Source organism: Brachyistius frenatus, unplaced genomic scaffold (genome assembly GCF_029030835.1).
Source record: "Brachyistius frenatus isolate BFR_SWC_R1_liver_20210118 unplaced genomic scaffold, ASM2903083v1 Contig_28, whole genome shotgun sequence".
Lineage (NCBI taxonomy): Eukaryota > Metazoa > Chordata > Actinopteri > Embiotocidae > Brachyistius > Brachyistius frenatus.
Window position 1 is genome coordinate 2,391,330 of NW_027210627.1, and position 27,543 is coordinate 2,418,872.

General features: G+C 43.3%; 1 protein-coding gene and 1 non-coding gene across 2 annotated transcripts; both read right to left on the reverse strand.

Annotated features, from left to right (window-relative positions):
• On the reverse strand, positions 1–82 carry trnas-cga (transfer RNA serine (anticodon CGA)). The gene has a single exon. It is a non-coding gene; the product is annotated as a tRNA-Ser (tRNA).
• Positions 83–1,955: 1,873 nt separating this feature from the next.
• cavin2a (caveolae associated protein 2a) lies at positions 1,956–21,883 on the reverse strand. The gene is made up of 2 exons (XM_069698858.1): positions 21,138–21,883; positions 1,956–6,622 (listed from the first exon to the last, which is right to left on the reverse strand). Exons 1-2 carry the CDS (start codon positions 21,687–21,689, stop codon positions 5,765–5,767), a joined length of 1,410 nt encoding a protein of 469 aa, XP_069554959.1. The 5' UTR covers positions 21,690–21,883; the 3' UTR covers positions 1,956–5,764.
• Positions 21,884–27,543: the final 5,660 nt, after the last annotated feature.

Sequence of the window (27,543 nt, forward strand, 5' to 3'; positions counted from 1 at the left end):
CGTCACGAACAGGATTCGAACCTGTGCGGGGAAACCCCATTGGATTTCGAGTCCAACGCCTTAACCTCTCGGCCACCGTGACTGTACTCCACTAGGGTGATCGTGGTCACTTTTGATAGTAGCCGATCAAATAGGCGGGTATGATTTATTTCTGAAAATAATATTTAAGAGACTAACAAGTAAAAAACCCCAACAGACAGAATTGTGTATTTGTTGCCTTGTGAATTGCAGCCGTGCCTATATTAACGGAGGATAATATGGTATTAGAAGCACAGCACCGCGCATTGGCGCGAGTTTGGACACCGGAGGGAGCCAAACACCAGCATAAAAGCGTGGCTCACCCATTCAAGTTCAGATTTACTTTTTTTTTTTTTTTTTTTCTTGGACACGGACAGAGAGCCGACGCACCTCGCTGATATTTAAATACAGGAACGGTAAACACGGGTTTTGTTCGTAGGAATTCATAATACTGATTTCATCATTTAAATTTATAGCCTATATATTTACGAGCCTATGTCGTCCACACCAAGTCTGCCGTTACGAGGCAGAGACCCGAGAGAAACGTCGCATGAACCGAGCCACGAGACAGCGAAAACACGTGCACGACATTTGGAAAGCTGCGCTGCGTAAATTTGGGCCGAGACAAAGACTTTAAAGACTTGGATAATTACAGCAAGTTTACCACCGCTGTCAGCATTGCACTTGACAAGTGACTGCAGCCAGTAACATGCTGCTCAATGCTTCTTCTTACATGTAAGGCACAAGAGGTTTTTAACAATTTCATACAAACAAAGAGTTAAAAAGAAGCATTTATTTTAAAGCACCAAAAGACTTTGTTTTTATTCTGGACTTCACATGCTCCAGTAACTGTTCGTAGACTATAAAAGTTTAGAGCCGGCCCGTTTCGATTTGGGGATGTGGAATTTTTCCGAAGGTGATTCGGAGCTGAACTAAATAGTTAATATCCACTCCATGAAACACAAACTATAACATGACCAAATACTTTATTCTGTAAGTTACTGCCAATTTTCAAGTGAGAGTGGCTCACTTCCCACAACAAGGACCCACCTCGCCCCCCCGGGCTACCAACAAGGCCACCATCTTGGAGAGGAAGGCTAAATGTTTCCATGTCATTTATAAAATCTCTGACAAGTTGCAGTATTATTGTCTCTGCAACTGAATGACAAATATAGTTGGCTATTTGGGGGGGGCAGCGCAAGAGGAAAATCAATTGTAGGCTACTTTCAACTCCACTACATTTATTTATCAGCTGTAGTTACTGATAAGATGAAGATTCACCATAATAGAGAATACAAACTTTGAAAATACAACCCGTTTTTAAAGATTAAATGAGTGGGGTTTTTTTTTGTTGGTATTTTGGGCTTTTAAAGATTTACAAAAAGCAGTGTGTGGTTGGGGTCACATTTCAGAAGTCTATTGGATATAATTAAAAATACTTATTTTTCCCTCTAACTTCTTTCAAGTGGTTTTATTTCAATACAAGTTCAAATGATCCAATGTCTCACCAAAAATCAACCTCCATCAGCTTCAACAGTAACGTGCTTCTTCCACAATGATGCTCCGTATTAACAATCGAATGATGTCATATATAATAATAGCGGGACCAAACCAGTACTTTGACTTTAATACTTTAGGTACATTTTTACTGGTGGTTCTTAGTCTGTGTACTTTTACTCAAGTGAAGGATAATAAGGGTTGAGCAAGTGAACCACGCCTCTCTCAGACTAATCCTCCACCGCCCAAAGTTGTAAACCCCGGGTTCACTAGTTTTCAGTGCATTGACCTGCAATAACTTTCAAAACTTGTGATTGCCTGAGGGTCAGCAAGCTGAACATGTTTTCTTGTTAGGTCAAACACGAGTCATGGGGAATGTCTCCTCTTACCTGGATAACTACCCCCCCCCCCCAAAAAAAAAAAAAGACAGAAAAACACTATTTTAGTTTTCTAAAATCTTTATTGATGTATACAATGCTAAAAGTTTGAACAGAACTGCCGGCATGTTTAGGAGATGCAGGCGAGAAGCAGATTTAAAGCGGCAGGGAATCTTCTTCTGCGAAGGAAACTTCTTTGGTTTAAGTGGTTAGCTAAATGAAAAGGCTAAAAAGTCAAAACAAAGATGGAGTTAAACAGAATGTCGCTACCTGGTAACGCTGAAGGTTCTCGCCTATGATTCAAAATGAACAGTGTGAAATCAAAACAAACTGACTTTTGCACAAATACACGTGTAAATTCATTTCGTTACACGTTAGCAGACAGAAATATCACCAAGTAAAACAGGTTGCACAAATAAACAGAAAATAACTGGTAGTGTTCGATTCATTTTCAGTAAGGTGAGTTATACAAAGAAGATTTAAATTGAACCAAAAAAAAAAAAAAAAAAAAATCCACAAAATGATTAATAAACACATAACATGTCATTTAAGATCATCTATGTCTAATTTGTTTTTGTTTTTGTTTCTTACAGACTGCATTTGAGCAAACTAGTAGATTATTTTTTTGTAACACAAGAGGCACTTTGTTAAATACAGTTTCAACGCATGCGCTGAAATTCTCGTGTTTGCAGCGGGCTGTATTTGTCAAAGTTTGGACTAAGATGAAAGGTAAACTATTACTCACAAACTTAAAAATAAAAAGTATTTATCAAAATAGTTGCGACGTAAAAATGTTCTTAAATTCAAGAGAGCTGTAGAGTAGATCTTCAACGACAGGAGTACAGAAACGTCCGTTTACTGACTGATGATAAAAATAATACGCTAGCTGAACAGTATATGTTTAAAGTTGGGGCAGTTTTAGTCTATGACGGGTATTGTTGTTATTTACCATCACTGCCTGAGCAGATTCACTGGTTTGTCTTGTGGCACTAAATTATCCTTATAAACTCTCACAGCAGAACTTTGTTTCCATTTTGGCCATTTTCCTTTTTTTTTTTTTTTTTTGTTGTTTTTTTTTTTGTTAATGCACTGTTCATATATTTTGTAGTCTAAATATATTATATAGGTGTTCATTTCCGATTTTATTTATTCCCAGTGATTTCACACAAACAAAACAAACTGTTAAAAAAAAATTATAATTCTATATTGTCGTGCATAATAACATAGCACTGAATACATTGTAAGTATGTTTGAGATATGGTGGGATCAATGTACATCATTGATTGGCTACATTCATGTGATCAGATACTCTAAGTCGGACAAAGTCACTTAATATTATGTGTTCTTTCTCACACTAAGAAATTCACTTTTATACTTTCAAGTTAGTACTTTAAAGTATTCATAAGTGTGATTTTTAGAGATTGGAATGGGTCCAGACTTGATACGACACAAGTGATTTTCTTGCATAGCTTAGATCTAAAGTATTTTGGCCAGCATACATAAAAATGTCCAGAATGTATAGCTTATCTTATCTATTTCATTCAAAGGCAGTGTAATGGATGTGGGGTAGAGTCAAACTGAAATGGGAGGTTTCCTAATCCTGCAGTGTCAGCAACTGGTATGGTATGTACAGTAAATCCCGTAAAACATAGATCAATTCCCAAATGCATCACAGACTCTCATAATTTAAACGGCGTTCTTGCGAAGATGCTCATATTCCCGAAACCAAAGGCAACTTTATCGACCTCTCCGACAACTTAAGTCCTTCCCCAAAACTTCCCGAAACACTTGTCCCCCTTCCACTACGAGCTCATTGCCCAGGAGCCTCTACAGGGGCAGAACACCTGTGGCTGCACAGAGCCTCAAACAAGGAGGCCAAGAGCATGAAAAATGGGCTGAGCGGGAGTCATCCGTCAAACCTAGGAATGCTGTCCTCTGCCTTTATCCACTTCTGTGACCTCTCTAGGTGTCTGGCACCTGGTATCACTTGCTAAATTATTTTTAGGAAGTCGTGGCATTGGACAAGTCTGTAGCTGAGGTTGGTAAAAGCTCTTAAAAAAAAAAAAAAGGGAGCAACAGGAGGAAGGGCACTTCGTAGAAACCTGAAGGCACGAGTTCCAAAGACAAAGGTGACTGATGCAAGTTGTTTAAAAGTAAACTTTCTTGTTTTCATGTAACTGGTATTAAACCTTTAGTTCGGGCCCCAAGAAAAAGGTGACTGCTGCAAGGAAATCCTCAGGAATGGAAATAAAAACTTTTTTTTTTTTTTAAATTCAGGCATGTTTTACCGTCACTCTTATTTACAAAACTGGAGGAATTCATCCCTTCAAGGAGAGCCATTCCTCACACCAGACTGTGCGAGGTAATGGCTCTGAAGGACTATGTTTGTGCATGTATTAAGGCTTAGGGGCTTTAGTGATGGTGCCCAGGCTAATTCTTAGGAAACCATTTTTTTTTTTTTTTATCTTAAACATGTGAACCTGAGTAAACATTTCACCATGCAAGTTACGGAAAAAAAAATTCGGCTTATAAAACACCCAAGTAAGGAAACATCCGAGAAAAAAAGAAAATTCACAGATAGTTACTGCAGAAGTACAAATTACTGTACTGTATTTTTTTTATGGTGTTTGTGCAAGTTCCTATCGATTAGTGTGCCTCGCGTGAAAAAGACAATAATACCTGTACACAAATATAGACAGCCCTGCGAAAACACAAAAAGGGCCGCAAAAGTGACATTTAGCATCCGTGTTCAAATCTGTAAGGTCCTTTGTGTCACTAATGCATTTGCATCTACATCTGGAGTAGCTTTTATCCTGCAACAATGTTCTTCATTTGCATCGGCGTGACCGAACTCAAGCATAGTGCTACTGAATATTCAATCATTTTTTTTTTATTTCATCTTTCAGAGGGTGTCAATTAAGTGTGACATTCGAGGCATTCAAGAACGATTTTTTTTTTAGTTTTTTTTTTTTTACCTCCATTACGTATTTTATCCTTTTTTTCTTTGATGCAAAAGATGATCGGTTGCTTGAGGTCAAAGGGCAACCCTACAGTATGTTACGTTGTTCCACATCAACGGGTGGGAGAGATGAAACTGGACCTCACGATGGGCCCCGACATACAATTTCACAACTGGAGGCGAAGGACAAAACCACTCGGACTTACCTGCTAGATAAGATCAGGGCTTCCTCGGCGCAGGCCTAAAGAATGCAGTAAACACCCTCTAAACCACTACTAAAAAACACCCCAGGACCTTTTCACTGAAAATGCAGAAACTCCCCATTCCAACTCTTGCACAACCTGGCAACAACGCTGCCTCAACAGGCTGTGGGGCAGTAGAACAAAAAAAAAACCAACAAAAACACAAAGAGCAAAAAGGGGCTATTTGTCAGTGAGGAAGAGACGGCCGGAGGCGGACAAACATAGCAGGAGGCAGACAGTTGGTCCAGCGCCCAGGAGATGAGCACTGATTGATGCGGTGGGCACTGGTTGACGAGAGTCAGTTATGGCGTGTTGGCTGCATTGTTGCCTTCTTTGGACAACCTAACTACGGGATTCGTGGAGCACTCGCACTGGATGCTTCGATCTTAACCCTTTGAGGCAGGTGCACTTGTCGGGTTTAGTTGCCAATGCAGATTATGTCAAGGTTTTCAGACTGTGCTGGTGATAATCAAAGTGTTGTGTTGGAGGAAAGGTCCAGGCGAAGACTACCGCAGGGAGTCCAGAGTGTTGCTAGTGTAAGAGGGTGCCGACCCTCATGAACACGGGGCTGCTTACAGTGGAGGGGGGAACTTGCACCTGCCGGGAGTTCAGTAATTGTTGGAACATACGAAAAGAGTGAATGGGAAATTAGAACTGATAGTTAAATCATTTTAAGACACTTGCTCCACAGCGACCGTTGCTGTGGGAGTCTGGGCCTCTGCTGCCGTCTCCACGGGGCTTTTGTCTTTCTCTTCGTCGTCTTCCTCCTCCTCGCCAATATCTTCATCGAGCTCTGGAACCGCCAGGCCAGCAATATGATCGCCATTCAGCTCGAACTCGATGCTCGGTGCGTTCCCGTTGATTGCCAGATCTGCCTTCATGCTCTCTGAGGTGGAGGGGCTTAGCATCTCCTGAATCTCTTCAAAAACACCCTCCTCGGTATGGACCTCCGCCAGGGGAATCATGGCATCTAGACTTCCAAGAGGAGGAATCTCCACATGGGCTTCTTCCCCAGGTGAGCCCATGTCTTGTGTGGGCACCTCCCCATCTCTCATCTTCTTGACGTTGAAGGTCATGGGAGACACCTTGAAAGAGGATGACTTGGCAGTCGGACTCTTGAGGTGGTTCGGGCTGAGGCTCTTCATGAGCTTCTCACGCTTCTCCGGCGGCACGATCTTGGTGGTGATCTGGGTCATCTTCTTCTCGATGCTCTGGCGGGAGAAGGCCTTCTTGAGGCTGTCGACCTTCTTCAGGCTGGAGCGCTTGAACCGGTCAGACCTTCTCTCCAATGGGCGGGAGGTTCCCATTGCGGCCTCGCCCTCCAGGAACTCTTCTTCCATTCGGTGAAAATCCTCCTCCTCATCCGAGGACAGGCTGATGGTGTGGAGACCCTCCTCTTGAGTACGGAAGCCATCAACGGAGCCCGTGACAGATGGAGAAACATGAGTGGATTCTGCATCATACTGGCTTGGCTGTGGGGTCTTGAGGGAGTCCTTGACAAACACGCTGGAGGGGATCTCGTTGTCTTCCTGTCGGGAAACAAAGAGGATGAGAAGGTTAGACTTCCAGCCAGGGGATGATATGGTATCTACGAAAGTCTAGACCATGACGATCAAAGTAAAGATGCTTAATCCCAATTCAGACCGAAGATTCGCGACGAAACATTTTTGTTTGATCAGCACTGTGAACTCGTCCGTCTCAGAGCGACTCAAGCCAGCCGATTTCCTTTTCAAGTCACCAGCGGGCAGTTTTAGAATTTAAAGTTGGTGGTTTTTCAGAGGGGACACCAACTTCTCTAAATGCGCTGGAAAAAACATGGTAGAAATTGACAAAACTCTTATTCCAAATTTCCACAAGTCTCCTGCATATTGCATTGAAGCACCCATGGGTGACTCCAAATTCCCAACCCTCTAAAAAAAAATTTTCTTTTGGGGGGTTGGGGGGTTTCGTTATTTTATCACTACTAAAAATTCAACTGCTACAAGTTACTCACTATCACCATCCTCAGTCCCGTTTTAAGATGCTACAAATTATATCCAGCAACGAAAAGTCAGAAAAACCGTAAAAGCGAAAGTGCATAGTTGCTGTGGAGGAGATGTTACACTGTCTTGTTGTTTTGCTGTAAATTGGAAGGTTGAAACATTTTTTTTGCAGACTGGCCAATTACTAGTAGATGCAAGTTTCAAATCATCTTGTAGCGAATCTTTGGTCAGAACTGGCAATTAGATGTAGTTCCAACCACACATTTCTATAAATATATACTTGGTGAACATGTTCCGAGGACAGTTATTTCTTCTTTGAAATGGTCAAAAAAGTATTTATTGTGAACTGAAGTCTGTGTTGAACACACTCTAACACGTTGGCTTGATCTGCCCGTCGAGGACAGAAGAAACCAGTCTCTGCACGCCCGCCTGATTTTTCTCCTTAAGACATTTGAGGAATTCCACCTGTTTCTTCGCAGGACTCAAAACACGCCTCGTCATTTTCTCTTCAATATCTCTCTGTACCTCGGACCCCTTTATCCATAAACACATCGCTCGCCATAAATGGAGTTGAGGTGAAGCGCAATGAGTTCAGTATCCAGAGCTTCAATATGTTAGACTTTCACCTCTTCCCTATGTTTTAGTATCTTTTTTTTTTCTTCCTCCGTTTGACTTGGTGCCAACTCATCTATGCACAATCATGGAGTCTCTCTCTCTCTCTCACACACACACACACACACACACACACACACACACACACACACACACACACACACACACACACACACACACACACACACACACACACACACACACACACACTGTTCTCCTCCACTGAGGATATCTAAGCTGGAGCTCCCACCCCCAATTGCCCCTATCCTTTCACACCCAGGAGTGAGTGAAGGTGCAGCATCAGTGGTTGACATCCTCCACTACCCATTTGAAATGCTCATAAACAAACCCTCCCTGTGACAGCTTAAAGTATGACCAGTGCATTTTTGGCTCCGAGTAGACTTAATGTAGCACAGCCTAAAGCACATTTCACGGTTTTACAGCCAGCAAGACTTGGCTCTGTATGGGTTAATTAACTTGTATACTTTCATACGTCCATATTCCTGACCTCCATACAACACTAGCTTTGTCTTTGCACCGTGCACATCAGAGCGAGTCCTTATTTGAAGTATGACTGCATTTCAAAGAATGCATGGCAGCTCTTAAGACATTAAGTGCTTAAAGCAACAGGATGTCATGAGCTGTTGAGGGACAGTGCAACACATCTTTTCTTGGGGTGTCATTAACATACTTTCAGACTGGGCCAACCAGATGGTCTAGAAGAGTCCTGCCTCCTAACCATCCATTACCCCTCCCCCATCATGATGCGTCTGAAAGGATAGCAGCATGATGCGTGCAGTCGGTCAGAGAATGTCAGCTTAAACCCATTCCTCCATTCAAGGCTATTTCAACACGCTGTTGTATTACATACATGAATGAGATGAGATGATACAGTAACTGTGACAATTATATGCTGTAATGTTTTAAACTGAGGATGCAAGACTGCGATTATGATATTTCAATTGCAGAAACTCAGTGAATTGCCCCCCTTAATAGTGAAAAAGTACCATCCATATCATTAAATACAAGGAGCAATCAAAGAGTTTGAAAACTGCTTCTGTTGTAAACAAACAGCGCACTGCACCATGATGTGCATGGAGCAGGGGGAAGCAACAACCTTCCTCAGTAAGTACACCAAGTTACGTTGATTGGTCTAACAAAGCACCCGATTTGCACACATTTTTGAGTAGTGGTACATGTGCATTTAAGATTTGACCATGGACTAGGGGCAAAGTGTGAACATCAAATTTCGTGCCAAACCCGACAACGGGAACTCTTGAAATGCTTCAAAGCAATGAGCCTAGTGAGGTGTTTTGAGTGGCATTTGCATTTCAAGATGGGCAGAACGCCATCGTCCAAAGAAGATGCTTCAGGTCAGGAAAACATTGAGTGCAAACGGCCTGAACGGGGTCACGCTGGCGCTTTGGTGTTTGAAAAGACAAGTCTCTCACCCTCAACAACACAATCGCTGGCGCCCAATCCCCACTTCTAACCGTATTTGGCTTTCTGCGACTTTGTTCTGCTCCCTGCAAATTTGACAAAAAAAAAAATGGGATCTGTGCCTCCTGCTCAAGTTTCTGGTCCATGTTGAAATCACGAATGCGCGCATACTGGAGGCCACAAAAACGTGTGCAACTCGGGCGCTGACTTTGACCAAACAACGTAACCTGGAATACTTGGCCTCAAGGGTTACAGCTTCCCTCTGCTCCGGGCACTTCACGACGTTTTGCTGTTTGTGCGCAACAGGAACGGTCTCGGGAAGTTTTTAATTCACCCACGAATTGATGCTAAAGTGTCAAACCGCAGAAGACTTATTAGCCAATTACAATAACGTATCCAAGTGTGTTTCAATCACATGACCACTTCTGGAACTTTCCATGGCAACGCATGGGGTATGACTAACAACTGGAAAACAATCAGTCGCGTTAGTAGAAGCAGATATAAATGTCTCAATGTCTACCACTCCAGGAAGTAGGGACGACCCTTAGCAACGACGTAGCAACAGAGACGAGTCGGTTTTATTGCTTTCAAGAGATCGTTTCAAAAACGGAATAAATACAGAACATAGAAACACTAAACTGCTTAGCTAGCACATTCTTGTTGTAAGTAAGATATCCGCTGGGGAAAAAAAAAAAGATATCGCAGCTCGGACTTTAAGTGTGCCACTATCGGTGGTGTTACGGTACGGGTGCTAAGAGCGACAAATAAGCACCAAAAGGGCCAAATGGGTGACATTTAATAGGCCTATCACTAATAAAAACAACATTATATTACATATTATATGAAATTCAATTTCAATTATATATTCCCATTGAGAAGGCGGAGTGGTATTTCTAGTGATGAGCAGGATGTTATGCTGATTTGAGCACTTTCCAAATGTCCAGTTGATCGCCGAGTCGGAACTGCTTGTTCTTAAAGGCACAAAATCAACCTGAAGAGCAGGGACATCATTTCAAGAGGAAGAGAAAGAATTTAGGAACACAGCACAAAACCCAATCAAATAAATACACTCGCAATCTTCTGGTATCAACTCTAAATCATATTTTTATCTCACAAACCTCTGACAAGTTGTACCAAAAAGTAGAAATAAATTTGGGAGCCCCAATGCACCACAGGTTTGTAACTTGAACTCCAACAAGACAAAAGTCAGCACCTCAGGGACCAGCTCTGGTTACCTTCACCTCTCACTCGGTTTAACTGTAACCCTGCCTTTCGGTTTTGTTCCCTGTAGCTCCCAACTGTTGTTTCTGAATGCCCCATTTTTCTGCCGCCTCCGACACAGCACCACACCCACAGAGAGCGAGGATCTGAACATGTTCACGCAGACTCAAATCAGGCAGTCAGGAACTCCGTGGGTGACGAGCTTTCGTATTAAACACATTAGAGGTTGCAGAGAAACTCGCTTCTTGGAAGATGATAGAACTTCAGGCTTTGTGCTTATCGCCCCTTTTCTGTGTTAACATTTCAGATAGTGTCACGCAGCTTTAAATCAGCGTGAAGTGCGAAATAGCTTTCGGGTTAAGCAGCCACCTAAATGTGACCAGTCGTGATTAGAAAATCAGAGGCAACGTGGCCTCTACTGACCCCCGGTGGAGCATTCCTTGATAATAAAGACTAATGTTCCACTGATTGTTCGGCGGTGGCGCGATTTCTGAACGATTCAATCTCGACGCCTCCAGTCTGGGCACACCGTAGACTTTCTGATTTGGCTCAAACATGTTTGGTATAATCAGCGTGGGTACTGAAGTGTGTGGGAGGCAGCAACTGAATCTCAAAACACGACGACCGAAGGAGAACTGAGCAGCCCGCCTACAGGATGACTAAGTATTGTTCGCTTCAGCAACACTGATGGTATTTATCACCATAAGTGATCAATCAACAAAAACATTGGTTTACCACTGCCTCTAGTCATCGTGCACACCAGCCAATAACGAGTTGAATATTTGATTGGTTATAATGTTGCTGTGGGATACCTTCAGTTAGAAATTGTCAAAAAGAACATGCAATTATTATTTCTTTTTTTATGGTGTTTTGGCTTTATGTTGGTATATTGTTGTGAAATGAATTTAAAAGAAATTAAAAAAAAAAAAAAAAAAGAAGGTTAAATCGCAAAGAATATTTAATTGGTTGATTCACAGAAAAGTAATCACCAACTATTTTAATAATTCATTACTTGATTTAAAGTGATTTAATGGGGAAAAATAATTATCTGATTCCAGCTTCTTAAATGTAAATATTTGCTGGTTCTTCACAATAATAAATTGAATATGGTTGTCAACAGTTGGTTGAGCGAATACAAGACATTTTAGCATGAGACTTAATTTTTGGGAAAAATTGGGTCAGCCATCTTCCCCATTTTCTGACATTTTAAAGACCAAACAGCTAATCGATTAATCGAGAAAATAATCGGCTAAATAATCCATAATGAGAATAATCGTTAGTTGCAGCCCTCCTAACAAGAACAACAGCGAAAGTCTCTGACCTCAAGTTTACTCTGAAGAATGGTCAATATTACATTTAACCTTTTTTCCACAGCCATGACTTCATCCAGGTTTTCTTTCTACAGCTTTTATTTTGATCTTCCGGGTAAAGATGCTCGGTTTGTGTTTGGCTACATAAACAGTAAAGTGGTGGGAAGTTAGCATGTCCTCAGTTTAACCTACTACAGTCTTGGCAGTTTTCCCAAACACCATTTGACCCAGGTCTATCCTGTGTGTGTGTGTGTGTGTGTGTGTGTGTGTGTGTGTGTGTGTGTGTGTGTGTGTGTGTGCGTGCGTGCGTGCGTGCGTGCGTGCGTGCGTGCGTGCGTGCGTGCGTGCGTGCGTGCGTGCGTGTGTGTGTGTGTGTGTGTGTGGACACACACTTTTCTCTTGGGAATGCTGTTAATCAACATTACCCTCTAAAGCGAGCTCTCATTAGACACTGAGAATGTGATGCAATGTGTGTGTGTGTGTGTGTGTGTGTGTGTGTGTGTGTGTGTGTGTGTGTGTGTGTGTGTGTGTGACACTGACTATTGTCATATAAAAAAAAGAAAAAGTTTAAGAGAGCCAGATGACAGAAATTTTTTAATAAATTTGGCTAAAAAAAACCAACCAAAAAACCCAAGTTCATTTATTGTTACAACGAGCTCACTTCAAAGACATTTTGTACTAACAGTTATATAATGCAGGTCAAGACCTCAGTTAAGTGGTAGAACTGCCATCTAACTGCAAGTGAGTGTGGGATGGCTTCATGGTCCCCAGAGGATGAATCCTCCTGATCTCTCACCTTTCACAATGCAGTTAACATTACTAAGTGAAATGCCTACATTAAATGGATTGCCATCAAAAGGTGGTGCAGTCGTTTATACCCCCCCCCCGGATGATTTTTTTTTTTTTTTTTTTTTTTTTAAACGTATGTCTCTAACCTTTCATTAAGCACTGAAATCACCTGCTAAACTGATGACATCAACATTCCTTTTTCCTGTTGAGGATGGCTATTTCAAGCAAAAGTACTATGAATTCTCCCCCCCGCCCCCCTGTTTCTTTTTTTTTTCTTTTTTTTTTTTTTACTTTTAGGCGCATTACTGCTACCTCCTGACGGGAGTAAACGAATTACAACCAGGATCCGGTAGAAACAGGAGAAATAAAGAAGAATGAGAGTCGCATATACTAATTGTTTTTTTTAGATTATAATTGCAGTTTGAATATTTTGAAATCCGTGCCCTATACCTAGTTCCTGTACGATGAAACTCCAAGGACTCTGTGACTTTTTAATATCAGTTTGTTTTTTAATGTTAAATTTAACAAATCATTTTTTTTTTAAATGACAACATCATGATAAAAGGTAGCAAAAGCTTCTTTTACACCTACTTCTATCTCTTGGGTTTTGCATGTCCATTTCATAGAGTGAACTTCTAATAGCGTAAAATCCCCATTACCCCCCACCACATTTAACTTACTTCCATTGTAATTGCCTCTGCCATACTTTCTGCAACACTTTAAATAAAGTTCAAATTAAAAACAACACAGACATATTCATGCGTTAGAAAACTACTGCCGATCAACACGCGCGCGCATGTAAGTGACTAATTTACTAATGTGAGCCACAACACTGCCAGTCACGCGCGTTTATGTGCATGCACTAGCAGGTGTGTTTTCCTGGCACTTCAGACGATGAATGAAGGCTTTCCTAATCCTGCCAGGCGAGGGTGGTACAGGTGTGTTGGCACAGTGAGTCAGGTGCCTCCGGGGGAGACTGCACCAATGAGAGGGTACGCCAGCACCGCCACCGCACACACAGAAACGCATGCGTGTGCACACATTTGCTGGTGTCAACTCCCCTGCAATTACTTTTATAGAAGGAGATACACAGCAACTATTGTAAAAAGGAAAAACAAAAAGTGAGTGCTACTTCCACCGAATGTGCAGCTCCTGACGATTTGTATTGATTGATAAAAAGATTTCACTCCTCCCATTTCTACCTAATCTCTACATTTCCCTATCCTCTTTATCTGTCATAGCACCCACCTCATTCTAACACTGTCCATTCACCCGCAGCCCCCGCTCCATCTCCTCTGTGAACAAAGGCTCTACGTTGTCTACCTGAAACTGAAGTGATTTGCCTTCATCTGCATATGTTTTGATTACAGCACATCCTCTGCGGTGCAGAGAGAGGTTGGGTTTGCAGTTCACCTCTGTCCGACTTGTTGCGTAACGCCACACCCCCTCCACCTCTGTCCCAGTGCGCACGAAGAGCCATCTGTGGACGCAGGAAGGAAGGAAGGAAGGAAGGAGGAAAGGAAGCAAAGGAAATGGAATTCTGCTCTTTATCATGGGAATGCACTGACACAAAACTCTCCATGTGCTGCACGGAGTACGTCGAGGTCTAACTGATGAACACTTTTTTAGGATAGTAGCCTACCCGACTGACAATATGACATTATTATTCCAAGTGTCATAAATACCTCGCCGGCAACTTCATGCCAATTCTGGATCATGCCTCTCGGCTTAATACTCACGACGTTTTGCACAACAAGTTCGGGCATTCTTTCGAGTTCACACCCCTCCCATATCTGCCTGAGCAAAAAGAAAACCCGGCATGTTTACGCTTTTGTAATCACACAGCACAATAACCGACTGAGGCGCGACGTCTCGCTGACGTGCCGCTCGGACGCAGATCGCGGCGGTCCACAGAGGCTGCCATTATACGCGACGACATAAATGATGGACGTCTGACGGAAACCTGTTCACGCAACCCCGTAATTTAGGTGATAGCAGTCTCTGCACTGTGAGATGATGATGTGTTTCATCTCTCTGTGACATGTGCTCCCTAGAGTCTCCTAATTAATTTCATACAAGGCACTATATTCATTATAATAACCTCCACTGCACTTCCTAGACTTTCACAGCTCGTCTAACACCGTCCATCCGAGATGAATGATATAAAGCGGTAAAAGAATGTCCTCCGCAGTGTCACCACAACATTCCTGCACAATTACAGCTATAGTTTCTGCAGCTCCGACTGCACCGTGGCTTTGCGTTGTTCAAAAACTCCCAAGATCCTCCTTTACAGAGTGCTTCAGCACAATCCAATACAGTACGTATCAGAAGCATTGTTTGATAAGAGCTGTGCTGGCATTTTTTGATAAGGCGGACTACAATTGTTCCAATGTTTACCCCATCGGAGGTCAAATCGCACAAATGTCAGTCAAGACATGTTGTATTTTTATGTCTCATTGAGGAGCCGAGAAATAAGAACAGTGAGAACCAGAATGCCAATTGTTTTCCCTCTTCCTGTCATGGATGTGGAGGCCTTGAGGGGATTAGAAGCATGTGAGTTGCAAGTGTGCAAAAGAGCTTCCTGTAATTACCTTATTAATACCTATCGTGTAATCAAAAACCTGAATGGGCTAATAGCATTGTAGGTATTACTTTGAAAAAACCTTTCTATTATTAACCTTCATCATAAAAAAAAACCCCACTTCTTATCAGCTTGTTGTTGAGGCTCGTTCTCTCACAATCGTCTCTCTTCTGTGGTATTAAAGCGGTTAAAGCCGGTATTTTTTTTCCAAGGGATCTGCAGTTGCAAACTTGCCTGAACCTCAGACAGACTTGTCAAACCTGAATGGGAGATCAGGGAAAAGAGCAAGCACTTAAGGGCAATACTGCCCCATCCACATGCAAAAATCGCCTATTCAGTTTGCAAACTTCAGCATAACCTCTCATATAGACTCACTCTTATGCTACACTCGTAATAACAAATACACGGCATATATTTGCTTCGTTTTTTTCCACTTTGCTAATCATTTTTCTCTCTGTATTTATCTCTCCAGCTCGTTCTGCCATCTTCACTTTCTGTTGTCTGAAAACCCGGCGGATTATCTGAGGAATGAACCCCAAAGGGGAAATAAGAATGATAACAAAGCGAGAATCCATGCAGTAAACAAACTTCATTGTTCATTTAGAAAGCATGCCTTGAAGGCTCTGCAATAACTTTAGTCTTTTTTTTTTTTTTTTTTTAAATTTATACTTTGGTGCTTCAACAGCACTTTTCTGTAAAAATCTGACAGCGGAGGACAAAATGCATGACAGGCACTTCTTGTATACTGCTGGTCACCTATATACATTTGATCTATAAACTTCTGCATATAGTAGAATATGTGGTCTAAATAGTATTGATACATTATCAAACAAACTTTGTACCAAACATAATGCTGTGTTTTACGGGAAAAACTCATCACAGGCAGATAAACACGGGACTTTATTTTGTTAACTATTCTCAAATCCATTAACCCATGTCACTCCTGATATTATGAGTTGGGGACGGGGCATGATTTTCGAATATTCAATTTGTCGTTAAAATAATATTTAATATATATTTTTTTTTTATATGCGACTATAGTTCTTTATTTCCCCTGTTTTTACTGGAGCCTGGTTGTAATGCATTACTCCTGCCAAAAGGGGGTGTGGGTGGGCCGAATAGTCAATCAATAATCAAATAGTTCCGGGCTGATTTCGATTAGTACTTTTGCTTGAAATGCTCATCCCCATAAATGAGAACTGTTTACTGAAGGACAGTGAGTGTCACGTTTTGCCTTTACTAGGTTTGAAAAGTAGGGCTAGCTGCCAAAAATTCTGCATTTAAGTTTAGAAAAAAACTACTCGTAAGGGTTAGGCACCAAAACTACTTGGGTAAGATGAAGAAAATATCATGGTTTGGGTTCAAATAGGCAATTTAAAATGTTAACGTTATGCAAGTCAATTACTTACGATACCTAAAAGAAACCAACGCCACTGTCTCACGGACTCAAACTCTGGTCAACTGGGTGAAAGTTTTGGGTTTGATCCATCCAACCAAGTCCAATCCGTTTTCCTACTTGGACTTTGTCACTTTGTACTTCATCACGTGACCACCTTTATCGAAGCTCGTCATGCATCCGTGTACTTTTCGTGCGTAGGCAAACTTGGCAGTGTCACATTATCTTTCCGTGTACTGACAGCTCTATTATACTTTACTTTAGTGTGATACCAGGCTGGTCATTTATATTTAATAACTAACTGGAGTTACTGGAGTGCACTTTTCTCCTGGTTTTGCAGAAGCCGGCAACCTCCCCCATTCTCCCCGTGACGAGCCAACACGTCGTGAGATCTCAACGTCCATCTGACGCGAACAATCCAATCCATCAAAATGTCGACCTAATGAAGGGTTATGCTGCACAATGAACTCACGCTAGTGGCTGCAAAGAAAAACGAGGATTGCTGCAGCTTAGTCATCGTCAGGATGAATACATGTAGAAAAATACACCCGCATAAGTTAAAGAAATGACCTAATCACTTAAGTTAAGTACCCCTTTACTTTTACTCAACATCTGCGTCGGTTAAAACTGGGTGACACGTAGACGCAGCTCGTCTGAATGCACCGAGACGCTGCTTTTAAGCTACGCGGCGGTGTAATTTATCACCTCGAAGAGGGAGACGCAGAACAAACCTCAGCTGTAGCCTGCAGCCAGCGGCCTGCTGCAACACGTGGAAATGGATCTGATTTTATAACTGTGAGCATTCGCACAATATGCACTCAAGTTATGCTCAAATATCCAATTACTGCTGGACATATTTTAGTTTGGAAGGATAATAAGCTTGTTCTTTCTCTTGTTCTTGCTTCATCCGTTTGGTTTGAAGCGTTTCTCTTGCGTCGAAGCATCTGTCGTGCAGCGTTTTGATTTGCGCAAACAAGATGGGACCCATGTAGATCTGACAGAGCTGCGCACTTGTTATTACTGGAACATGATTTGGCTCTTTTTTTTTTTTCCACTCTCAGCATTGCATCATTAAACTACAGTAAAAAGGTAGGAGGGTGGGGCGACCAGTTTGTCCTCCATCTTGAGAGCGTGAAAAAATTTTTTTACTTCCTGCTGCTGAAAGCCAAGATCAAGTCTCAACCTTTGGTCAAGTGTCGCTACACAAAAAAGCTCTACGGCAATTGGAAGCAAAGCAAACAAAAATGAGTGATGTTAAGCTTCTGCAAGCATTTGGCAGAGTGAACGATGAGTCAGGGTGAGGTGATAGATGGGAAAGCAGTTTCACAATCAGGAAAGTTTACATTGAGCTTGTTAGATGAGTCAGATTTAATAAATGAATGCTCTACTGAACAACTTCCACCGTTACCGCGTTTGCTTTGGCCGGGGAGTGTATTTCTCTTTCCTTGCAAAGCGATATGACTGTTCTTCGATAGGGTGTGAAAAGTCATACCGGTGTCACTCCCCCGCCTCTCTGAGATGAGGGATCCCAACCACAATAATCACCCAACACCCTCTTCCCATCCCATCAACAGCTCCACGCAAACGGTGTTCTCACCGCTGAGTATGTGGCCGATCTCTGACCCTCACGAACTCTGACATTGTTCAAACTTAATCTACCATTGTGGTCGAATTGTTTGTTGCGATGGAATCTGTCTGTGAAATAAACACGGATGGGAAAAGTTACGATGTGCTCGGAAATAAACGACTTCTGTTGCAGGAAATTCAATTCCAAAAACGCGTGTTTGCAATGCCGCGCTGATGCAAACGCGGATCGTTTATTGGATCTCTGAAGCCATCGCTGATATTCAAACTCTTAGGTAACAAGTCTTTTGACATGTGTTTGTGTGACAAACAACATAAAAAGAAAATCTAGTAGTCTGACATTTTACTTCTCCAAACAGAAATTAACAAAATAGCCTTGACACAGTACACCGTTGAATCTGAGATGGCTGGGAATTGTATAGTATTTTGCTCATGTGTGTGTGTGTACAAGAGAAAAGGCCTAAAGAGAGCCATGTTGAGACAGGAAAAAGCACTGGTGCACAAACATAAACAAACAAAACCCAAGCAAGTGGTAATTAAGTCCTCATTAGTCCTCGTTATAAGCAGGAATGCAGCGGAGCGGCAGACATCGCTGTCATTTCTGACCGAGCGTGGCCAAAGCCTAGCAGCTAGTGCGGACCCCTCGCTCCGAGCGACAGTGGGCGTTTACCCAGAAGCCCCCCTCTGTGTTTCCACCTCAGCTGGCACACACAGGGTGATGAGTGTTTGGGATCAATTTTTGTCGAGTTGGGGAGGGGAGGGAAAGAAAATAGAGGGCCCCTCGGCCGACAGATAACGGGGCTCGGTACATCGAGTTTGGCTCTCGGGCGGCGCAGAAAATGTGTGTTATCAAAGGGCAGCGTGAGGCGTGCAGCATGTGCTTCCCTGTAGTTTCAGGGAACGGGGACAGGTGGCTCGAGCGAAAGAGAGGGGCTCCGTCCAAGTTGGAGTTTGTTTAAAAGACTGAACCGGGGAGAAGTGAACAATCGGCAGGCATTAGAGAACCACCAGAGGAAAATCAGAGCGCAGCAGCGGAGGTGGAACATAAAGACACAATGATGGCAGCAGCAAAAAGAGATTAGGGGAGGCAGAAAGTGACGGACACAGCGAAAGGAGTCAACACAGGACAAGGAACAAGGGCTGCACTTAGTTATTTTCTTACACTCCCCCCCACTCAGTCTCATTTAGCTGCTCTGTAACTGCATACACCCGATCCCGACACATCAGCATAACATCCAATGGGCAAGTTGCACGCACACGCACACACACACACACACACACACACACACACACACACACACACACACACACACACGCCCAGGAGGTCATACCTGGCCTTAATACGTCGCAATCTGCAAACGCTCCACTCCTAGTTTGACTCATGAATTGAAAGGAAAAAAAAAAAAAAAAAAAAAAATCAACAAAAGCACTTTTGAATTGCAATTACATGCTTTTATAAATGTTACCATGTTTAATAAAAGCAAAAGTACCAAACCGCAGTTAAACTCGTTCACTATGATACATACGGGGAGCAGATAATCAAATATGTTCGATAGGGCACCGCTAACAAACAGCACTCTCGCTTATCTCGGCAACAAACTGATGGGGGGGGGGGGGGAGAGAGTCAAGCAAACCCATCTGCTTGCCTCGCCTGCAGACACACACTCACAGAGAGTCAGCTTGTACAGGGTTTGGTCTTTGGCACCTGTTGCATTTGTACAACAGAGCCTCAGCACCTGGGAAACCAGTTAACAACAGCGGTTTAAGAGCTCTCAGTGGCTCGGGCTGGGTCAACAATGCCCTCCCCCCCTTCCTTTTCACTACCTGAGCACACGCCCGTACGGGCACCCAGACACACAATTATGAAAAACCCCATGCACTTAATTCATGCACAAAAATCTCCTGCCCGAGTCATATATATATATATATATTTTTTTTTTTTCAAACGGACATGTATCAGTCACAGAGACTTGCATGGGCAACCGCTTATCACAATAAACTAAGCTTTCATTTGCATGGAGAGAATGCAGGTTGAAGTAAAAGGTCTATCTTTTAGATGCTGTGTAAACACCAGAAGTTTCCCCTCTTTTTAATGTTTTTTTTTTTTTAGACAAGCGAGGGAAAGTCTATTTAAGGATTTTAGTCATACTTTCCACTCACAATTTTATGTGGAAATTAGAAAAGTTTAAACACTTGCAATGAGGTTTACCCTCCCAGGTGTGATATGGCAGTTAGAAGTGGGAAATCTATCCAAAAAAAAAAAAAAAAAAACTCTACATGAATTATGACTTTGAGGTGTAAACAGATCTAGTCAGTCAGGGTCTGAGCCCTCCTCTATTATCCTCTGTACCACCATTCCCAGACACACCCTTCTTCTTCTTCTTCACACACACACACACACACACACACACACACACACACACACACACACACACACACACACACACGAAGACAAACTCGTGTGGCAACCTCGTTAAGACCTCAACTCATAAACAAACCTGGATTATATTACTTTTTTTTTTTTTTTTTTTTTTTTGCACAATCTTTTATTAGCTCTGCAGGGGTGTGTTTGTTTGAAGTCCTGCTCCACAAGTTTGAAATGTGGCAAATGTAATAAAGACGCATCACGTGGCAGTGCCAACCAGGCAAAACGTAAAAAGGTGCACGCATCCAAACACACCCACTGTAGCAGACAAATATGGATGCAAATAGGACACGCTCACACCCACACACAGACTAGGTTGAGTTATCATAAATTCATTCACCTTAAAGGAGTAGCTCAACCATTTAATAATGCACTTTAAAATAAATAAATAAAAAAATAAAAAAGTTGGGATGCTGTTCAGGGTCACATGCAGAGATATCCTGACTTTTAAACTGCGGTCAAGCTCATAAAAAAAAAGTCAATCCTACATATCCCATAATGCAACGTAATAGTAGCTTTCATAAGACGATATTAAGTTGTTTTTTTCTTTCACAGACCGAGTAGCACTCTTCATGATGAGTAAACTGAACCGCATGTCTTAAATTGGTGGAGTTCCCCTTTAAAGCATATTAAGAGAGGCTATGTCTTTGATACAGTGAGTGTGACTGGTTGTTGTTGTTGTTGTTGTTGTCTCGTTCCCTCACCTGGAAGATGAGCACTTTGAAGTGGTTCCTCTTCAGCAGGTGGCTGTGGTTGTTCTCCAGCTTCTTCACCTGGACCGCCTGTTTGTCCATGCGCTCCCTCACGTCCTTCAGGTGTCCGCTCACTTTGCGGGAGCGCTCCAGCAGCTTGCTGACGCTGTTCGATGTGCAGATGTGGGTCTTGGACAGCCGGGTCACGTCGCCCTGCACGACCCGCACGGCGCCCTCCAGGTCGGCCTGCCGCTGCTCCATCCGCTGCTGGTTGTCCTGCACCGACTGCAGCATGTTGACCAGCTTGTCCAGCAGCGCCACCACGGTAATGGCGCTCACCTGGCCGCGGTCGATGGGGCTGCCCGGCGCCACCGCGGTCGGGCTGGGGGGGCTTTTCAAGCCCATCCTGGAGAGGGTGCTGGTCGGGGTCGGGGAGGAAGGCGCGGACGACGGGCTGAAGCTCGGGATGAGGAGTTCCGCGTTTTCGGGCTGCTGCTGCTGCGGGAGGGTGTGGGTGCTGCCGGAGACGCTGCTGGGCTCGGTGCGGGACGGGTCTTCTTCCATGGCTCACAGGTGGTCGAGTGGCCCGCTTTTTTAAAGGGGGTATATTTCACCTAAAACGCAGATAGTTTGGTGGGAGTTTCACGGCCTCTCGGGTGCTGCCGTCCGTCGCTCCTGCTGAGAAGTAAAGGCAGGGAGTTTTACTTCTCGTAGTTGACTCGGGCCTCCACGCCTCTTTCTCTCTTTCCCTCTCCACACTCTCTCTCTCTCTCACACACACGTACAAACACGCTGTGATCTTTCAAAACACCTCCCCTGCAGGCGAAAGGGAGGGGCCCGGTTGCCGTGGACACCGCGCAGGCCTAGCCCTATTGACAGTACAGATGTAGAGTTGGTGTGTGTGTGTGTGTGTGTGTGTGTGTGCGCGCGTGTTTGTGCGTGCGTGCATGCTTCCTTGTATGCCTACTTGCTGTGTGTTTCCATGCGACTGCCATCCACTCCACTGGCTGCATTTGCAAAATATGTGTGAAGGCGACTTTTTGTAGCAGACTAATGAAGTGTGTGTGTGTGTGTGTGTGTGTGTGTGTGTGTGTGTGTTCTTGTTTGTGTGGGACTAAAAAAATAACAGTGCAATTCAACTATATCCCGGCCTATGTTTCTGAATTTCCACTGACATGCCAGAGACTGGGAAAATCTGTCTTCTTTAAACCAAAGTCATGTGTGTGTGTGTGTGTGTGTGTGTGTGCGCCTGTACTTCACATGTTAGTGTAACGTGTGTGTGTGTGTGTGTGTGTGTGTGTGTGTGTGTGTGTGTGTGTGTGTGTGTGTGTGCCCCCTCCCCTCCCTGCTCTTGTTTTCCAGCCCTGGCTCATGGCGTGGGGCACACAGACATGGAAATGTGGAAATCCCTGTTTCAACAATGAGCTCATCCGCGCCCTGGCACGCCGCCCCGGCCTCTCTCTCTCAATCTTTCTCTTTGTCGCCGTAAATCTTTCACTCAGAGTCACACAATCCCCTTTTTTTTTTTTTTTTTTTTTCAGTCTAGCGTGTTTTAAAATCAAATAAATACATGTGTGTTTACCAGGAATGCGTCAGTGTGTCGCAATAGGAGGGCCTGAATGTCTGTTTCATTTGCATAATGGCAGGAAAGCAAATGTGGTCTAAAGCGGGAGAGAACCTCTTGCATTAGAGCTGTGTGACAAAACATAGTTTTAAATCAGCATCTGCAAAACATTGAAAGTATTAAACCCTCCACCTGACTTTTATTGCGTTCTGCCAGCTCAGTGAAGGCTTGGTCATCCGCAGTCTCATTGAAGATTAATACAGAGTCGTCACTCCCCTAAACTGAGATTAGGTTTTATACAGCTACTTCCGGCAAACGCAGAGAAGCCACACCTTCGGTCAACACTAAAATATGTTGGTAGAGGCCACAGTCCTTCTCGGATCCACACCATGTTATCAGAAGCAGATACGTTTTAATTGTCTTGTTATTTTAAAAGCATTAGCTGCAGTGATTTGTTTGAAAGTTTTGCTTCCTTGAGATTTGCAGTAAATCTTACACGTCTGCCAATTCAAAGGAAAAGTTCCTACTTTTAAGGAATATGCAAATTCTCTCTGTGAGTAAGATGATTGATGCCACTTCAAGTCTGTTCTGTGACGATGAAGCAACAGCAGGAGAAAGTTAGCTTTGCTTAAGACAGAGTCTGGAAACAGGAGCTAACAGCTTGTCCAAAAGTGGCAAAATAGGCCAACCGACGCCTCTAAAGTTGATTCATTTAGCAGCACATTATAACATCAGTATTTATTAGTGTACTATTATTATCTAATTTGTTTGTTTTTGTCATATAGAACGAAGTATAACTATAGGCACTCGGTTTTGGTTCTCCCCTATGACGCCAATGTCCCTCACGGCTCTACAGTGGTGTGCTGGTTATCGGACGGACCGGGACAAACCCCGTCAGCCGCTCCATCACAGGGGCCGGCGGACCATCGAAAGAGTCCATTGGTCGACTCTCCCCGTGTGCCTGTCACTCCGGGTGCTCCTCCAGGTGGTCTGTTCCCAGAGGTTGAGGCCAGGTCAGACTTTCTTCCCCCAGGACGCCACTTCTGCTCCCCAACAACTGTTTGTGGTCTAAAGTTTAAGCCGGTGTGTGAATCCCAGAGAACTACTGGTGCCCCCGAGTGTGTAATGTGATATCAAATTTCATCGACTTTTTTTTTTCTCACTGTTGAACTTCACCGCCACGTAACTCGTTTTCAAAGATATACGGCATTTATTAGGCCACGTTCTCTGTTTCTTTAGCTTCTATTTTCATTTCGTGAATTTCCCTGTTTCCCATCTTTGCGCTAGGTTGAGCTCACTGGCTGCAGGCAGCTTCAAATTTGACAGCTAACTCTCCGCAACAATACGCGTATTTCCCAAAGTGTCTGTTCCTTTAAGGAAGATGATACCTTCATTCACATGACAGCCGCAGTTTGCCTTCTTTTCTGTTACAGCTCTGCCTTGTCGCCACCAGTGTAGTCAGAAGTCCCTCCTGACATCCAAGGCTAACACCTGTTTTTTTGAGGTTACTTGCTCAATAAGCTTCAAAGCTGTCAGAGTCGAGTGAAAGTGCGAGACACACACACACACACACTCGCCTCAAACAAAGCTCCTTCCTCCTATAAGTCGAAACCCCGGTGTTTCCAAACCCTTCTCTCTGTCACGGCCTCCCTTCGAGCGCACACGCTGCCGTCGACATTAAGAGTGCAGCCTCTCGTTCCGACCTCTTGAACTCTGACTCTTCCCACTTTCACCCTCGGGATAGAGTTGGATTGAACGACGCTCCCATCATGTCATTCTTCCAGCCGTCCCCGTCCTTTCCTTTGCTGTCCTTTTCCTCTGTTCCCCCTTTTTCTCCATGCCTCCCTTTCCCCCTTTTTTTTTTTGTCTTCCTCTTACTGTAACTTATCTTTTGCTTCCTTGAATTCCTTCCTCGTTCCTGATGGTCTGGTTCGTGCTCGACGATTTCCACAGAAGGTTGACTTTCCCTTGGCGATTTTATAACGACGCTTACTGTTCAGTAAAGGGCCCTTTACTTTACTTTCCTACAGTTGCATTTGATAGAATGTGCAACAAAAACAACTATGTCACGCACACCAGTGGCTGGAGAAGTGTTCGGAAGAGCCGGTGGATGGTCATCTTTACAAGAAATGGATGTGTTTGCCCATTGGAGGTTAATAAATGCAAGTACATGACCTAAGTAAAACAGTCACTTATCATATTTTCTTTTAATGGCAATACAATGTGTCAACTTGAGTTTGTAACTTTCTCGTTTTCCTAAATAAAGTCTCGATAATCGAATCTTGAACAGTGAAAAATACATCTCTTGAAACAGATAGTGGGTGAAACCGGTGCAGCAGAAACAACCATCATTATATTCCATCATTTCAACAAACATGCTGCTGCAAGTTGCATCAACTGAATGAGCTCCGTATCCAGCCAAACCCACCTGGAGTTGCTTCAAAACCTTCGGCGGGGGGGGGGGGGGTGTGGCGTTGCCGCAACCGTTGGCGTTTGGCATCGAGTCATCGTGGATGACTAACTTTCCCTGAGCGGTTGATGAACGAGCTCATTTGAATATGAAACCCACTCTCATGCAGTGGAGGATTATTTTGAAAAACCTTTGCATAAAACTATGCTAATTACGATCCTTTCTCTTTCTTCAGAGGCCACCTAACCAGTTTAAATTAATGTATTTTTACATCCAAAAAAAGCACAGGAGATAGTTTCACTTTGCACGGGCGGGAAAAGCTTCTCACCTGCGCGCATTGTTGTTTCCCTCTCTTTCTTCTTCCTCCACACGTCCTTGTCATTGTGAACCGCATTCACCTGTCAGCTAGGAACGATGGCGGCGTGGTCGCCCTCGTCCTCTTGTGTTGTTCCAGGACACGTGTTTGCTTAAGCGCAGACCTTCGATGTGGACACAAGAATGCAACTGAAACCCCTTGAGGCGGACTTCATGGGGACTCTGATGATGGTCTCACACGCAGACGGAGACATTATGCTCGACAGGCAAGGAGGAAATACTCCTGCGGAAGTTTGCTCTTACGTAACTGTCCGTGTACAGGTTGTTAGATGCACAGTATATTTAGTCCCATTTAAAGATGAAATATCTGTATTTTTGGAAAAGTCTGGCAATGGATCAAGCACAAAACCAAACACTGAGTCATCCACTTATAAGTACTGTGTGTTAATGCTAACTTTTAAAAAAAACGCAAAGTCCAACATTCACTCTTCTGTTTGCTCAGTTTTTGGACGCTACCAACTCCTGATGGAGATATCCAAATCTGTAAAATCCATCATGGTATTAACTCTTGACACTGGGTTTTATATCTTGCAGCTTTTGCTGCAAATCCATTCCAATTAATGGGAATGGATTTTGCAGGCTCAAAAACCAAAACAGGAAGCTAAAAGCATCTAAAAAGATCTAAAGATCTGTTGGTGGCAGTCAAGTCGTGCCAATAATTCTCTGTAGGTTCATTACTATGAGTGACCCAATGACTCATACGCCATCCTTCAATCTGCTGTTAATGTAACATAATGATTACCGCAGCTTTAAGATCCCGGGATTCAATACGAAGAAGAAATTGAAAGCTGGGCCAATTGGATAAGATTCATTTTATGCATTTTCTTTGACTGCTTTGTATCTCTGGTTAACACATTTAGAAAATACAATTACGCATGCATAGGGTTTATTGTTTGGAAACCACAATGGGGGTTTGATTGAAAAAAAAAAAAAAAAAAAACATTTCGGAGCTAATGTTTCACCTGCTTCCTCATACTTTATGGTTAGTTTCACTGGTTATGTGATATCTGCAAGAGACACAACAAGCAGGCTCCGCAATCAGTTTTTAAATGGGATCCCTAATGTTTGTGATTACCAACAACAGCCCCACACAGGTGGTCATACCTATGATGACACGACGGACGGATGCCCGGCAGTGTTTGATTTGTATAGCCAGCTCAGACTGGCTGTCTGGTCGCGCAGTGGGAAGGAAGAAAGCAATGGTACCCTTTTGTCGCTAAATCAAAGGCCCCCACAGAGGGGAAAATGGCATGCTGGGACCAAAACAGATGGCGATGGATCTTTAAATGACCCTTTTTCACAGACCAGCGTGTGTTAGACACACGCTCACTTAAAGGTGGCCTTGTACGTTTTCTAGAGGAGTGTATGTGCGTGTGCGCGCGTTTATGTTCTTTTGCGGTGTGTGTGATTTCTGGGACGCTATCAATTCTGGAGCTAATGGACCAATTTCCGAGGTGTTGAGCTTTACACACAGGCCCTCAGAAATGCCTTGTGTACGTGTGCTTGTTTGCTGGTGTGTGTGTATGTTTTCATGTGTACAGCACCATCAATTTTCAAACCAATGGGCTAACGCTTCCCATCAAGAGGAGTTCAGGTGCAGTTTGTTGATTGTAAAATCAATGCGAGGGCTCTGCTGGTCAGTCATTCAACTTGATGGTTCCCAAAGTGAGGGTTTCTGAAAGACAGACACGCGCCTCCTGGCAAAATGGTTTGATTTCGCTGTGGTTTAACACATCACTTCTCTTCACACTGGCGGTAATCTCCCAGGGATGATCTATTCAAAAGAGGGAATTTGATCATTTAGTGGTACGCGCATTATCTACATTTGCATGCCTTGCAAAACAAGCCAGCGCGTTCAAGCGTGCTGTCTAAAATAAGGAGCAGAGTTATGTTTCTCTAAGAAAGGTGCCAGATTCCAACGGTGAGTGCCTATCTCGGTCCGAGATTGGGAATGTGCATACGAGGTTTTATTTCCCGTGCGCTCGGTCGCGTGTTGAAAACGGAAACAGCCTTCGGTTGTGTCGAGTGTACTTTGTAATCACATTAAATTTGAAGTTGCGTCCAAGAAA